Source organism: Protopterus annectens, chromosome 11.part0 (assembly GCF_019279795.1).
Source record: "Protopterus annectens isolate FY-2018-M chromosome 11.part0, PAN1.0, whole genome shotgun sequence".
In the NCBI taxonomy this organism is placed as follows: domain Eukaryota; kingdom Metazoa; phylum Chordata; order Ceratodontiformes; family Protopteridae; genus Protopterus; species Protopterus annectens.
The window spans coordinates 945,033,298-945,050,349 of NC_056745.1; the positions used below are offsets into that span (position 1 = coordinate 945,033,298).

At 37.1% G+C, this 17,052-nt stretch overlaps 1 protein-coding gene across 1 annotated transcript in view; it reads left to right on the forward strand.

The window, feature by feature from the left end:
* CD36 (CD36 molecule) overlaps positions 1-17,052 on the forward strand; it is a 524,084-nt gene that overhangs the window by 429,136 nt on the left and 77,896 nt on the right. Inside the window, exons 10-11 of the mRNA XM_044087262.1 lie at positions 4,767-4,885; positions 13,354-13,427. Of these exons, the coding sequence (XP_043943197.1) occupies positions 4,767-4,885; positions 13,354-13,427 (193 nt within the window). The remainder of the gene's footprint in view (positions 1-4,766; positions 4,886-13,353; positions 13,428-17,052) is intronic.

Genomic DNA, 17,052 nt, shown 5'->3' on the forward strand with positions numbered 1-17,052 from the left:
CTAGACAAAGCCCTAACTAAAACTGTTTATATTGTCACACACCTCTCACACTGCACTGTGGTATCACTATTCAGTTTGCCTTATGGGAAAATACAAGCCATGCTGAATGCATGAAAAGCAAATCTGTTGCCTGCTGTGTTACTGCGACCACCATTTCCAAAGCATAAGTCAATATAATAAAGTGAGACATACCCTGCTTAATCCTCCCCATACCTATCAATCCCTTACAGCAAGAAATCTGGACAAAGTCATAAATAAAAGTGGGACAAAAGACCAAAATAGGGACAATTTTTAAATATTGCTACTAACTTAGAATGTTGATAGAAGAGTGTGAAGTCTGAACCATAGTTGTCTGTCATTATTTTCTAACTTTAGTCTGTAATGATTTGCCCCTAATTTGCCAAAAAAATAAAATTTTATGAAACTGGACCAAAATATGAGGCAAACATCTGGGCATTCTGCGAAAAACTGTACATTTGAGTGGTATGAGCCTCCCCCATGGCCATTAGTACCATAATGCATGTATCACTCAAGTATCTAAGCACATTTCCTGTAATACTAGGATCCCCAATGTGATTACCAATAATCCTCCTATGCAAACCTCAAGATAAGTATGCTACCTGTTGTACTACTTAACAGCACAAACAAATGGGAACAGATGGGGGAAAGCAGTGCTCTTGCTGCTGTGCTACTTAATGGTACGAATAATTGGGAAACAAATGGAGAAAAGCATTGCTCATGGGAACTCAGAAAGTTGACAAAATAACAGATCTTGCAACAGCATAAATTTTTGAAAGGGCAGGAAGTCCAAAACTGCAATGTCTGATATATATATTTTTTTTGAAAGGAAAGTTGACAGAATAACGGGTCTCACCTTAGCATGGATCTTAAGCTTTACCCCTTATTTGTCTATGAACCTTGTATGGCGAACAGGCATGCTGCTTCTTAGTAAAATGACCAAGATATAAGGCACAAATCTGGACATTTTGCGAAACTCGGCTCACAATGAATGCCTCACTGTGCATGCACAGTGGAAGCCATTACTCCTCTTCACTTGGAGTCCGCGAAAAGCCCGAATTGGTAAGTCAATAAAAGGAGTCAAATATGTTGTTTATGGTGGGTTTAATTCTTATTGGTCTGAATGCCTCAATAAAACTTGAAAAATGTAAAAAAATCAGTGGCATTTAAAAGACAAAAGGGGTCATTTGCATATTTCCTATGAGCCTGTTTTATAGGAGGTTTATGCTATTTGCACAGTGGGTATGCTATGGATCCAGGTGACTGGAAGAGGGGCAGCCTCCCCCACCAGATCAAACATTTTTCATAAAATAAACACATCAGGCTGCATCAAACTTCTCCGTTACCTATAAAAGCTGAAAATACAGAAGCACAGGACTTAGAAAAGACATGTCGGATTTCCAAAATGACAGGATGAATTCAGCCAGATCCTGCAACTTGTCAAAGGAAAACGGAACCTTCAAAACCCAATGAAAACAATCGAGGGTAATGCCAAAACGACCGCAGCCTGATCTCTGCTCCAATCTCTGCACTGCCACTGTCCTGGTCCCCCACACCACACTAAGAGCCAACATGCCTCCCCCAAGGACAACCACACAACCAAGCCGCAAACCTGAAAACATTGCAAGAATTCCACACAACCCACTGAAAGCCTAGTAAGTTGGTGGAATGACGAATCCCACATTATCATGAATCTCTTGCATGGCACCACTGCAAAACCAAACAACCAAATTGTCTTTTTTTTTTTTATCAGCAAGCAACATGCCAGAAACCACAACACCATGAAAACAGGCAACATATATGAGGCAACATGCAGACCCGAAGGGAAAATCTGGACATCTGAGAGGCATACTCCAGCCCAAGCCTCAACAACGAGATTTCAGACCTACCTGATTAAAATACCTAATCTCCTTCCTGGCAAAAAAAAATATTAACCATTACTCACATCTACCACCTGCCCACTACTATTAAAACCAAGGCCTACCTAACACCAGTGTACCTACACATCGTCTCGTCTAGCAAGTTCACGCCAAAATGTGATTCCTTCCCAACTACACTTGCATAAAACCCCTTAAACCACTCCCTACTCTTACCTCATTTCCTCCCAATCATTCCTCATGCCCATTTATCCCTCCTCCCTTTATCCTCATTTATCTTTATATAATCATATTCTTTGTGCTAGTTTATTCTATTATCTTGTTGCTGCTGATGTATTGTATATGCAAGTAATTTTGATGTTGAATTTTCATTGTATGGAGGTGACTTGTACTTTATTTTTTTTAGTTTCTTTGTGTTGTTTTCTCATATATTGTACCAATTTGTTTATTTTATTGTTCGTGAATTGTCTTGTCTTTCTGCTGGTTCTACTACAAAATGCAGAGTCCCTGGAAGTTGACATGTGAAACAATATAAAAAATGCCCAAAATACAGAAGGGCAAAGAAATGCATTTTAAGTACATTTTGCAGGGGGCAGTCTGCTTTCCTTGCAACTCTACGACATCACTTACCTTTCTCACAACAGTGAAAAGACTCTGCCTGTACTTTATTCTGTCAAGCAGGAATAAGTCCCATTACCTTTTGTCCATCTTTATATGCTTGTATCGACCCCATGAGCTTCCTCAATCCAGTCCTAAATTTTATCACAAGTTTGTGGCAGTCGCTTTCACCCTCCTGCCTATGATGAATTCTGTTAAGGGATCCCTACCCTCTGTCCACAAACCAGACCCAGAAAATATGCAGTATATAGATCTTGCTCACAGATTTTGCTGTGTTCATTCAGATCTGATGATTAAGATATCAGTGTGCAATTAGGAAACTGCCTTCCCTTTTGAACCTAAGATTCTTATATGATCTTTGCATCTCTGTCTATTCTTTAATGCAATCTACTGCCATTCTTTAAAAGGTATGACAATTAGGTCCTTCTAAGAAAATAAATACTGTTTTATCAAAACTTTGATGCATAGATTGTATCCAAAATTAGCCATACTAAACCACAAAAAACACCAAAATGTAAATGAAAAAACAAATACCCTCAGCAAAGAAATCCATTTTAGGCTTGCAATATAACAATGGAAAAGTGTACAAGAATGCAACATTTGTAACTGTCTGGAAAGGCATATTGATTTTCAATAAATTTGTAAGGAAAATTCCTATTATAAATGGATGCAAGCAAGTGTGGTTTATACTTTGAAAACTTTTAAAATATGTAGATGGCAATCTGAGGCAGATTTATTTAGTATGTTTTTAATCTTTTGTTAACTGGGTAAGCACACTGGTCCAAAGATCCTTTAAGGCATGAATCAGGCCACAAGACATTCGACAATATCTTGTCATAAGAACTTATAGTAACATTACAGACATGTATGACAACATAAAATAGACATTGCATGCTGTATGTAATATATAAAACAGTATGGAATATGTATATATATATATATATATATATATATATATATATATATATATATATATATATATATATATATATATATATATATATATATATATATGTGTGTGTGTGTGTGTGTGTATATGGGTCTACTGTATAACTTCGAAAACACACATGTTCGAAATTAGACAGTAGACCCACACCTCTGCAAAAGTGCACTTAAGCGAAAGTGCACTTCCACGAACATCGGTTCAACAAACTGATTAAAAAAACCTACAAAACATTGTTTTTGCAGGAGGGCAAGCCCCCCTGCTCCCGCCACACACCCCCTACTTAAATATACCAACTCCAAGATCGTACTACAGTGGGAAAACACGTAAACTCCCTTTCCCCACTGTAGTGTGCTTCGGCACCCATGTTCCTTAATGGTTCATTGAACCGTTCTTCGCAGAAGTGCACTTTCGCTTAAGTGCACTTTCGTGAAACCGAAAATCCACTGCTCATTTTCAAACCAGTAGATTTTCAGTGTTTTCCAGTAGACCCGTAGATATATATATATTTGTATATATGTATGTATGCACATAATGCACATATATATATATATATATATATATATATATATATATATATATATATTGATATCTATATGTATATATATATATATATATATATATATATATATATATATATATATATATATATATATATATATATAAACACATACATATTTTATATATATTGTATATGTATCTATGTCTATACACACACACACACACACATATATATATATATATATATATATATATATATATATATATATATATATATATACATACACACAAACACACACGCATGTGTGTGTGTGTGTGTGTGTGTGTGTGTGTGTGTGTGTGTGTGTGTGTGTGCGTGTGTGCAAACATACAGTAAGTTATGAAACTGAAAGACTTTAGATAGTTTAGGTTATAGTAGTCAAGAGTAAAAGTTTCTTGAGGGGCAAAATGATAGTAGAAAAAGAAAAGTCTAATCTGTTCAAAGATTTAAAGAAATTTGTTACACAGTAGGGAACTTAACATTATACTTAATTATGCATTCTCATGAACCTGAAACTCTACAAACTAATACCAGTTCAACTTATACTTCCAAGAGCTATTCTAAATTGTTTCTGGCTCTCATTAACTTATTCGTCATGCACACAACATGGGGAAAGTATTTTATTTATTACTGCCATTCCACAGCACTATATAAGCAAGGCCATTCATTATTAACCTAAAACAGTAAAGAATAGTTAAAGTCTAACACATACTACATTAAATCTGAAACACACTGCATTGCATATGACATTTTCCTTTTTTTCTTTTAGGAAAGCCAATATTTGTATCTCTTCCCCACTTTTTGTATGGAAGTGAAGAACTCACGGAAGACATTGAAGGTCTGCACCCTAACAAAGAAGAACATCAGACTTATCTTGATGTTGAATCTGTGAGTAAATATTTTTTTCACTTTTGGCGTAGTTTTAGCCATAAAGTATTTTCATAAAATATATCAATAATTAAATCTTCAAAAAAATCCATTTAAGTAAAACTAGTTCATTTTATCATTTTTAAACCTCCAGCTTCACCAGACTCCTTTTTTAATTTACCTGCATAAGAATTAATATGGTTCTTTTAAAGGAGCAGGATTTTTGTGTGCGGTATGTAAACTCCATTGAATCAGTTGGGTCAGTGTACTAAAAGTATTGAAACATTGGCTCCCCATACTATAAGGTACATGTATAGTATTACCGGTACCATGCATAACTTGGCATATCTCATAGAAGTGCATTTTTTGAAAAAAAAAAAAATTATTGGTTGTTATTACACTCTTGTTCTCTTTCCCTTTTTGTCTGTTGTTACATTTTGCAAAAGGGTTTTTTATTTTTTAAATTCTAAACAAAGATTGTCAGAATCATTTTTCCTGCTGGAATTAAATAATAATTGATTACACCTTTAAATGCAATAACTGTCACAAGCTAGTCATAAGTGGAGTCCCTCAGGGATCAGTACCTGAACCGCTCCTTTTTTGCATTTAATTCTCTGATGTCAAGGCCAATGTCAGTGGTCTCTGGCTGGCTAAATTTGCAGATGATTGAAAATTAGTAGCATTCACAGAATCCCGCACTGACACAAATGTTGTCCAGGGGGGCTGACACAGACAAACAACTGGTGTCAGAGCCATGGACTAAAACTAAATGCCAATAAATGATTAATAGTATCCTTTGGGAAGGCATCCATCCTTGGTAACTATCATATTGACAACGCACCCCTTAGAACTGACCCAGTAGTCAGGAACTCAGGGACACACATAGATAGTAATCTAGCCTTTGACCATCATGTGTCTACAGTAGTGAGGAAATCATTCTATGTTGTGCAACTTATAAACAAAGGTATGGCATCTAAGTCCAAGGAAGTCATTGTTCCACTGTAGTCAGATTATTTATCCTATGGAAGTCCATTTTTATGGTCCCTTTTGTTTGGACTCTGATTACCCTAACTAACTGTATCTACAAGAGTTTTTGCTTTGTGATCTGATTCTTCTCACGTCCTAAAGATGTGCCACAGGTAAAATGCTGATCCGTCAAGCATGCCCCCTGTGAATGAGTCTGTGTGAAAACAGCATCAGCTTTCAGTAATTACGTCATGCTCTTTGACTAATGCTTTCAGTAAAAATAGCAATGACCTTTCGATTCTTTTCAACTAATATAAAAAGCTAAAAGCTCTCTTTAAAAAAATAAAAGATAAGACATCTTCATTCAGAAAAAAATTAGTAAATGAAAAGAAAATGTGTATATATATATATATATATATATATATATATATATATATATATATATATACACACATATATATATGTATAAATAAAATACAAATACACTCTAAATAAAAATCTGCCTAAGGAGCAGAGACCTCCAAAGCAGACACCCAAGCAACTGCTACCCCAAAACAAAACACGTGCAACACATAGCTCACAAAGCCAGTGTGCCGAACAGTCACAGCCCTTAAGGCTAAACAACACACCTGATACACTTGTAATAGGTGACTCTATCGTCAGGTACACTGACGTCCCGCTCACCAGGCTGAACAAGGAGAAGGTTATGGCGAGCTGCCTGTCAGGCGCTAGGATCCGCCACATAACACAAGCACTCAGGTCACTCCAAGGCAAGTACAAATATGACTCAATCATTGTCCATGCTGGTGTGAATGACCTGAGATGTACCTCCCTGGACTACATGAAAAGAGACATAGAGGATCTCTCTGAGCATGTAGCCCAGGCCAGTATGGCCCTGACCTTGAGTGGCATCTTACCCTCACCAAGAATGATGCCACAATATGAAGACAAGATGATCAATTTCAAAAATTGGCTTAAATATTGGTGTCATTCAAAGGGGATCCAATGCCTGTCAGCCTGGGATGACATGCTCAACAAGCCACAATGCTTCGCTAGGGACGGCTTGCACCTGTCACCCCTGGGCTTTTGGATATTGGCAAAGGCTCTTGCTACCCCCATAGTGCCTTTTTTAGGCAAGGCTTAAAAGACAAACCCACCTCCATAGGTATCACAAGGGATAAGAAACTAAGAGTAATGCTACTCAGCGCCAGAAGTCTAAACCTCAAGATGCACACACTCGAAACTCTCCTTAGCATGGAGAGCATCGATATCTGTGCAGTAACGGAAACCTGGTTCAAGTCTCCCAAGAGCACCCCAGCACTACCAGGTTATACCTCATACCATGCTTTTCGGCCCCAAAACTTGGACCGAACCACAAAAGGAGGGGGAGTATCGATATTCGTCTAAGATACCCACACCTCCAGGTTGGTGGCACAATATGAAGCATCAGAGACTATCCATGTGCAACTAACAGTGGGTAAAACTGCCTTCCAGTTTATAGCCTGCTACAGACCACCCTCCCAAAACCAGGAACCCCACTCGGCCTTCCTGAGAACACTGGAAAATATGAAGGTCTCTCCAAACACCATTATATTGGGTGACTTCAACTACCCAAACATAGACTGGGAGCATTACTCCAGCTCCAACACCCTAGCCCAAAGGTTCCTAGAATTTATAAACTCAAATGCTATGGAACAACTTGTTACCACTCCCACAAGAGGGGAAAACATACTGGACCTGATCATCACCAACATGGGGATTCTATGCTCCAGACCAGAAGTGTATCCCTCACTGGTAAGATCAGACCATAAACTGATCTCACTGGATATTCACATCCCGACCCCACCCCCTGCCCAGAAAACCACAGTGAAAAACTTCTCTAAAGCAAATTTCACACTCCTCAAAACCGAGGTGGAATCCTTCAAAGCCCCCGGGCCTGTGGAAAATACGGCCCAGACGGCATAATCCTTTATAAATGCATTCTATGAACACCTTCAGGAATGCATGGATCATGCAATCCCAAATAAAACCAAGACCCAATCCTCCAAAGGCAGACGTCCTGTCTGGTGGACCCCAGCCATAAACAAACTATACAATAGAAGGAGGAAGCTACTACATGATAAAGCAAAATCCCAAAAAGGGAAGGCATCTCTGATCAGAATTAGCAAAAAACTACGGGCACTCATAAAATCGTCTAAGGCCAGCCTAGAGAGAAAAATTGCACAGGACACTAAGGATAATCACAAGGCTTTCTTTAGTTATGTTAGGAACCTGGGTGGGAATTCCCAGATATGCTCAGAATTAGTCCAAAATGACAAAAAAATACACTGAACCCACAGACATTGACAACATCTTAGCTGACAGGTTCAGCGCAAACTTCTCCCCCCTCTCCCCACCAAAAGGGCAAATATCTATCCCAGCAGAGTGCTGCACCCCTGACATCTCAGATGCTCAGGTAAGAGCCACCCTCTCCAAAGCAAAAAAACACAGCATCAATGGGACCAGACAGTGTCCCGGGCTGCGTCCTACATGAACTCCAAGAAGAGCTAAACCCAAACATAAAACTACTGTTCAATCTCAGCCTTACTACAGGATATGTACCCAAAGAGTGGCATACAGCAACAGTGGTCCCTCGCCACAAAGGTGGTGACTCAACGGATCCTGGAAACTATCGCCCCATAAGCCTGACTAGATTGGTCTGCAAAGCTATGGAAAGGATCATCATGGACCTCATAAATAAAGATATTGGGAACCTACAGACACTGGATCCTACCCAGTTCAGCTTTGTTAAGGGCAGATCCTGCCTCTTAAACCTGGTTGATTTCTTTGAAACAGTCACCAAGGCCATTGACGAGGGAAAGGTGGTCCACACAGCCTACCTGGACCTCGCAAAAGCCTTTGATACAATACCCCACTCGGGCATAAACCCCTATGTCACTAGATGGGTTGCAAACTGGCTCAAGGACAGAACCCACATGGTTAGAATTGCTGGAGCCATGTCAGACTCCAAACCAGTTACAAGTGGCATCCCACAAGGCTCAGTCCTGGGACCTCTCTTGTTCGGTATATATTTCTCGGAGGTACAGGCCAACATGGAAGGACTGTGGCTGACCAAGTTCGCAGATGACTGCAAACTGGTCGCCATAATCGACTCCCCAGCCAACACAAGCATCCTCCAAAAGGGACTCATAGAAACAGACAACTGGTGCCAGACCCATGGCCTCAAGCTAAACACCAAAAAGTGTATAGTCATACCCTTTGGCAAAAACAAAGTGCCCACAAATTACCACATAGGTGGTAATCCATTAAATACAGAAGAAGTAATTAGGGACCTGGGGACCCAAGTTGACAGCAATCTCTCATTTGACAACCACGTGGCCAAAGTGGTTAGAAAAACATTTTATATAGCCCACCTAATCATGAAGGGATTCACATCTAGATCAGGGGAGGTCATCGTGCCTCTTTACTCATCCCTCAACAGGCCCATAATTGAGTACAATGCCCCTTTTGGAATGTACCTTGCCAGACACCTGCAGCAACTGGAAAGACCCCAAAAGTACCTCACCAAGAGGATCAAAGGGCTCAAACAGATGCCATATGCTGCCCGGTTAAAGAAACTCCAGCTCTACTCAGTGGCATATCACCTGCTCAGAGGCGATCTGTGCCTGATGTATAAAGCCATGTCCAACCCGGAATTAATGGACATGCTGCATCTCAGAAAATCCAAATCCCATCGAGCTACGCACTCGAGAGACTTGAACCTCAGCACTGAAATAAATAGGACATGCTGGAGGGACAGATTCATAACCCAGAGACTTCCTTCACTCTGGAATAAAATCCCAGTCCAGGATAGGCAGAGTCCCTCATTGACTCTCTTCAAGAGGAATCTTGATGAGTGGATGGGAGATCATAGGTTTACCCCAGGTACTAACAGAGGCACAGTATACTAACCTCAAAAAAGGGCATAGCAAAATTAATTTAAAATGGGTGGCGAAAGCCAAACACACTCTGGCTAGGCTTATAAATGCCCTAGGGCAGATAGCCTAGTATGAACCTATGAACCCATGAACCTACGTGTGTGTTAATATATGTATACGTATGTAAAGAGAGAGAGAGAGAGAGAGTATATTATGGACCACCAAAGAATGACTATCCAGAGAAATGGTTAATAAACAGAAGGCATACTCCCTGCATCCACCAGGTTGAGGGTAAATACCTTTAATATGGATGGGTGAACATCTCCTATTATTGGCTGCATACTTAATTCTAACTTACTATTGGCAGTTGGTGTATATAAATTTCAGCCATTGGTTATTCATTTAGCTCTGAAGAAGGACTAGTCCAAAAGGGCTTATCTGTTTTTATTTTAATGTTGATATTAAAGGACTTTACCCTCGATGTGGTGGGCGCACGGAATATTTCTTATATATATATATATATATATATATATATATATATATATATATATATATATATATATATATATATATATTGTATGTATGTCAATGGAAGTAAAGTATATATGCAAATATTGAGATGGAGATATATTATATTTTACCCTGTAGCTCTTACTGGAAACTGCTCAAAAATTATTATTTTGAAAAAAAAAATGCAGTATCTACAAGAAGGTATATTTATTAATATGTGCATAAACTTTTACATGAAAACAATATTTCTGGGTAGGATTCATCTTTAAATGAAATTTTGTGGTTATGTTTTGTTTTAATAGCAAAATTCTTCTTAGTCTAATCAGAAAGTTAAAAAAACTGAATTTGGTACAACAGTAGGCAAAATAGGAATTTATTTTCTGGAATAATATTGTAAGTCTTACTTAAACTTCATATCAGTCACTAGAGAGAGCTTTGTCCTGGGCTTGATGTAATTCCATGCATCACAGATCACAGCAGTGACAAGGACTGAAAACAGGACCACATACAGTCTATGAAGGAATGAGAAGGGATACCAGTAATGAAACTGATGTTTTCTTAATAGCAGAAAGTGACTGCTGATCAAAAGAGAGAGATGGAAAAGCTGTGTTTTAAAGAACATACATGCAACATGACCATGGATGTAGCTGATGAAAAGAGGAATAGATATGAGTGAGAGGAAGTGAAAAGCCTGAGTGGACTGAGACAAATGAAGGAAGGGAGATTATTTATGACTGTGCACAAAATGACAAAATGAACAAGCAAGAAGGAAGTGAAGGAGGAATTGGGATGCAGACGGGAATACGGAAAAAAAGAAAATTCAGACCTGCAGAAAAGACCGTTTAGTATATAAGGTGAGAGGCTTACAGCAGCAAGTACATGAGGCACTTAATAGGACAGCTGAGTAGGCAGCTGACCAATGCTGATAAAGTTAAGGAAAATTTGCATTAAGTAATAATGTTTTTGCCGTCCTGAAACATAGAAGTGTAGTGAAGGTATAGTAGGGAAGAAGAGGAAATTCAGTATCCAGTTGAAATGTTGGCAATAGTAATGTTGAGTGCTAACACACTCCCCACAAAAGACCAAAAATTTAGAAAAAGAACAAATTTCAAACATCACTCAACTACTTTAAACTTGTTTTATTGTAGTGTGGCAAGCCTCCACACCCCCAAACTTTTATATACCAACTCTGAGATCATCATACTTGAAAAAAATGTGAATATTCTGAGAAATGATCATCTCAGAATTAATATGTGTAAGTCGTTTATTTTCAGACTTTCAGTTTCCGTATTACAGCACATGCTGAAGTGTGTCCCAACATATTTAAATGGTTATCATAGTCAAATGAATGTTTCAAGAAGAGGGATACAAAAAGGAGACTGGAGGGAGTGAAGAGAGATAAGGAATATAAGTATATGGATGAAGGTAGGGTAAGAAATTCAGTGCAAAATGCAAACAAAATACGGAATAAAGAAATGACAGTGTAGCTTATGAGTGATAATCATGTAGAGAGTAGGAAGTATGGAAATATTCCAGGTAATGGCATATTCAAAGATACTATCTAGTAGCTTTAGAAGACTTCTGCATAAATATTATTAGTCCTTGGATGGAATTTGATGGAAGCAGAAGATAGTGGAGAAGACTGTTGGAGGTATAGAAAAATGATCAATTCCATCAGATCGTAAGTTAAAAACATATGGAAGGCTACATGGACATTTGGGAAAAGAGAGGGGAAAATTCACCCCTGAAGATCAATTTTGAGTGTAGCTGTTTGGTTTTAATATTGAAGAAAAAATGGAAGAGGGACCAAATTCATGAAATAAGAGTGGTTAAATATATGGGAGATTGTTTGCTGGATAATTAACAAGAAATGGTATGGCAGAGAGTGGATCATGAAAGGTGGCAGAGAGAGGTAAGGAAGTATCTGAAGGGAATGAGAGAAGTAAAAGTGGGAGACTAAGGGAGAAGAGGGTGTGTTAAAGAATGGATATGAGAAATTTTAGAATCTAATGTAGATGCAAGCATGGAAAATTTGGATTTTTACTGGTAATTGTTAACCTTTCATGGAAAATAGCAAAATTATTAAAAATAGTTGTTAATTTTTGAGCTCAAAACAGCAATTTGCACCTTATTTGTAACTACACAGAAAAAAAACTCATAGCATTATTCCATGAGGAAAACATTGGGCCAGATTGCAAAATAGTTGCTCTCAGTGTAAATAACTTACTCTGGTGTAAGCCTGCCCTGATTCTTAAAGACTTGCTCTCACAGAAAGTGACTTACATCTTTGCAAGGCCTATCTATAAACAGGCTTACACTGGGAACCAGATTTTAACAGACCTGCTGTCAGTGTAAGTGCCCTTACTCCCATGTAATACACAGGTGTAAGTCACTTATACTGAGAGCAAGTCTTTTGGAAGGGTCTATATTTAATGTTTGAACATTCAGAATTTCAAGTCTCATATGGACGACACCATATGATTAGATTTTTGAATGTTCGATCATTGTAACAGAGATCTCCATATAGCACGGAATTGGAAGATTTCCCTTTTCTGCACTGTAGTGAGATCTCAGAGTCGGTATATTTAAAGAGCGGGGGGGTGTGGGGGTGAAGGGGGGGCTTGCCCCCCTGCTTAGAGCATTCAGGTAGGTGTTTTGTGTAGTTTATTTTTTTATTAGATATTCAAACTTTTGAAAGTTTGATCATATGGTGTCAACCATATGACAGTCGAACTTTCAAATGTTCGATTATCTTATATAGACCCTTTTGGAATCAGGACAATGTCTTATGATAATATTAATTAAATAATAAACTGTTACTCATAATTTGTTATCTATGTTGTGGATAACAAAATTAATTCAAAACAGCCAGAACAGAGATAGAATCACATCTAGAACAAGTCATTGTATGAATAAAATTGGTCAGCATTGTTCTTAAATCCAACTTTTTATAATCACTACAGGATTCTAATAAATGCAGTGTTTAGAAACTATGTGAAATATAATGCACAACAGAATATGAATCCAAACATATCAAATATGTTACATGATAAAGAGAAAAAAAATCCTTGCCTAATTGCATTATTCTTTTTTTAGACAACTGGATTTACTCTTCAGTTTGCTAAAAGGATTCAAATTAACCTAATGTTTGGTCCTTCAGCAGTCATTGAGTAAGTACTATGTTTTGAATACTAACAAATGAGATATTAATCATGCAGTGTTAATGATAACTGAATATACACAATCAGCTTTTAGTACTTTTGTGGTTGTTAAGACAAAAAAAAAACTATAGCATGACAGAAATAAGTAAGAAAAATAACATTTTACTCTGCTATACTTTACTTCTCATTCATCTGATGCATACCTACTCAAGCATAGCCGTAGAAACCACTGAACATTTTTTTTCAGTAACTAAAGGTGTAAGATTTACAGAAGTGATTTCAATTTCAAATTTAAAGGTGCAAGGTCTGAAACTGGGATACACATTTCAGCAAAAGCATAGGCATCTTCTTCTTTCGGCTTTTTGCTGGTTAGGGGTCGCTACAGCAGATCACCTGTCTGCTCATGATTGGCAGTGGAGTTTTGCGGTGTCGAGTTGCTAGCCCAGCACCCAACCATCCACAGAAGACACACACATGCACGCACTCACACCTAGCACCAATTTAGAGTGTCCAATCTGCCTACAGCATGTCTTTGGGATGTGGGAGCAAACCGGAGCACCTGTAGGAAATCCACACAGCCACAGCGAGGACATGCAGAGTCCACACAAAAGGCACCCCAGCTGAGGATTGAACCGGAGAACCTCTTGCTGTGAGGCAGCAGGCATCGGGACATTAAACTATTTATCTGACCTCCGGTAACAATCAAGAACATACTGAATGTGTATAGCTCAGTTACACAACCTTATAAAGACAAAAAAAAAAATGACCATTCCATACTTTTTAGCAATTGTAATTTGCTTGAAGAGGATATTTGCTGCATAGGGTTTATCTTTAAATACTGCTATTTAGGTCTTTTTTCATCCTTTTGTAACAAATTAGTTTTCTCTTTTAACAATAACTATTTTATTTATATTTGCAATAAGGATGAGAATTCTTTTTTTTTTCAATAATAATTCTTTATTATTTTTCACTTATTCATACAAAACATATAACATAGAAATAAACCAATGCTTACCAAACAAAATTTCTAATAACATTCTAACAACATATATACATTATTTACATGAATGCTTCCATGCTTTTTCACAATTCTAAAAAATTAAGATTATTTCCTCCAGGTATATTATTTGTGATAATAAAGTTCCAGATATTATTGTATTGTATTATAAAATAGGTATAATAAAAGAATAATTCAGACTTCAAGTTTTAAGCCAATATAACATTGAACATTTGTTCCCAGATTTTCAAATTACGGGGGGTTTTGTTTTGGTTATTAATTACATATTTGTGGGCTAAAATGTGTTTTATCGCTAAGGTCCTAAAGTTCTCCCATGAGGTTTGAGATGGGGTCAACCAGTTAGTAGCTATGCAGAGTTTCATTAAAAGACAAATATTGATGAGTATGATTATTTGGGATCTAAATAGGTTATTTGGAGGGATATGGCTTATCATAAATTCCCAGGAAAGCGTTGAGTTTTGTAACCCATCTTTTGTAATTGTAGTTTTAAGGAATTCCAAAGTTTATATATGCATTTACAGCTCCAGAACATATGTAAGAGGTCAGCCATTACATCTTTACAATATGGGCATTTAGGAGAATTATTAATGTTAAATTTGTGCAATCTAAGACGTGTATAGTAGGAATTATTATTTATCATGAGTTGAGTAAATGTTAACTTTTGAAGGGAGATGGCTTTTGTGGTTAAACTGATTGCTTTAATTATTTAACTTTCTTCAACCGATGGAAGATTTTCTTTCCAATATTTAGATAAGAGAAGGCGGTCTTGATATTTAAAGTTTTTTTATCAATTTATATGTGCATGATATAAATTTAGTACTTTGTAAAAGTGCTTGCCATAATGAGATACATATCGTTGTCATCTTTACTAATGGTTACATTTTCAAAGTAACTTATGGACAAATCTTTTATCTGTCTCAAGACTGATAAATATGATTTAGGTAAACCCATTTCTTGTCTTAGTTAATGAGCAGAGTAATTCAAATATGGGTATATGTCATGAAGGGTTAAGTTAATTATAAGTGGAAAGCTTTTCAGATCTATTAGCTGATTATTAATTTTCAGGTTAGGATTTCTATGGAAGGGTTGTAAGATCATCATGCAATGAAAGAGATTTAATGATCTAAATAGATCTTGTAATAATGCAATATAGTTTTTGATATAATACATTAGATCATAAAGTTTAATATTATTCTTGTTTAAAAAAAGTAATGATTTGGGATTTATATTCAAACTCTCAGTATGTTTATAACTTAGTCTTACCCAGTTTGGAGACCAATTATTGCTATGTGAATCATAGTTTGCAATTCTTAAAATTTTGTTGGCATTTATAATTAAAAAGTAGATTTTAAAATTGGGTAACTCTAAACCACCTCTATCTTTTGGGATCAAGGATGAGAATTCTAACAATAACAAAAAGAAAACTACATAAGTGGAAACGCTGAAACCAAAGTCAAAAAGTACTTCTTAATACAATGGCATAAAATTTAAAAAAAGTAATAAGATAACTTGTACAATTTTTGAATATTGCCATAAAATAACATGATAATGTAATTACAAATAAGCCAATACCTATAAGAGAGAGACTTGTTTAAATACAACATTATTTTATTTATGTTGATCTAAAGGCCTAAACAATTATTTTGAAATTTGGAGTACTGTTGAGGAAAATAGTTCAAGACAACAATGTGAATATGCTCATTATACAAGAAGTATGGTGCCAATTTTGCATTAAATTTCCTATTGGTCCTAGTATAAGTTCATCTTCTGTTTTAAGGAGAACCAGTTCACTTTTAGATGGTGTGAAAAGTGATGCTCTCTTTGAGGAGAGGTGGTAATGAAACAACGGAATTTGATGGTGATGGTATGAGTGTGTATAAGTTCTTTTTGGCAGCAGCAGCAATCGTAGAGAGTACATATTAAAGCTGGGCATGCCTCTCAACTGTACCAAATTTCTCGGAACTTCCTGCTTTTGAGGGCAAAGTAACGGGGTGCCACAAATTCCTGAGTGGCCCCTTCAAATCCCAATTTTATTTTTTTTATTTACAATTTTTTGTTGCCGCTGATGTCATCATGCATCAACAGTGTATCCCACAACACCATTAACTTGCTGTTGAATGCATGATGATGTCTGCATAGTGAAACAGTGCCTGACTGCCTGACACAGACTCAAAAAGCTTAAAAAAAGTTATTTCCATCTGCAGCCCATCAATGACTTGCAGCAGGACAGTCAACCAAAGACAAAATCATGTCACAAAGAGGACTAGGAGGACTACTGAAACCTGGAGGGAATGGATGGCTAAACGATACACACACACACGCACATATATATATATATATATATATATATATATATATATATATATATATATATATAAATGCATTTCAGGAAGAAAATAGCAGTGGCAGCACTCAACAGGTAGTGTAGCATTAAGGCTGCCACCTGTCCCGTTGTCAGCGGGACACTCACGGGTTGAGCTGCCTCATCCCATTGCCCGCTGTGGAAAGTAGTGGGACTTGAAAAGTCCCGCTTTTCAATCACACTGAATTGCCATGGAAAAGCCACAATTACTTCCGGCTTTTCCACGGCAATTCAGTTACATCACCAACCTGGAC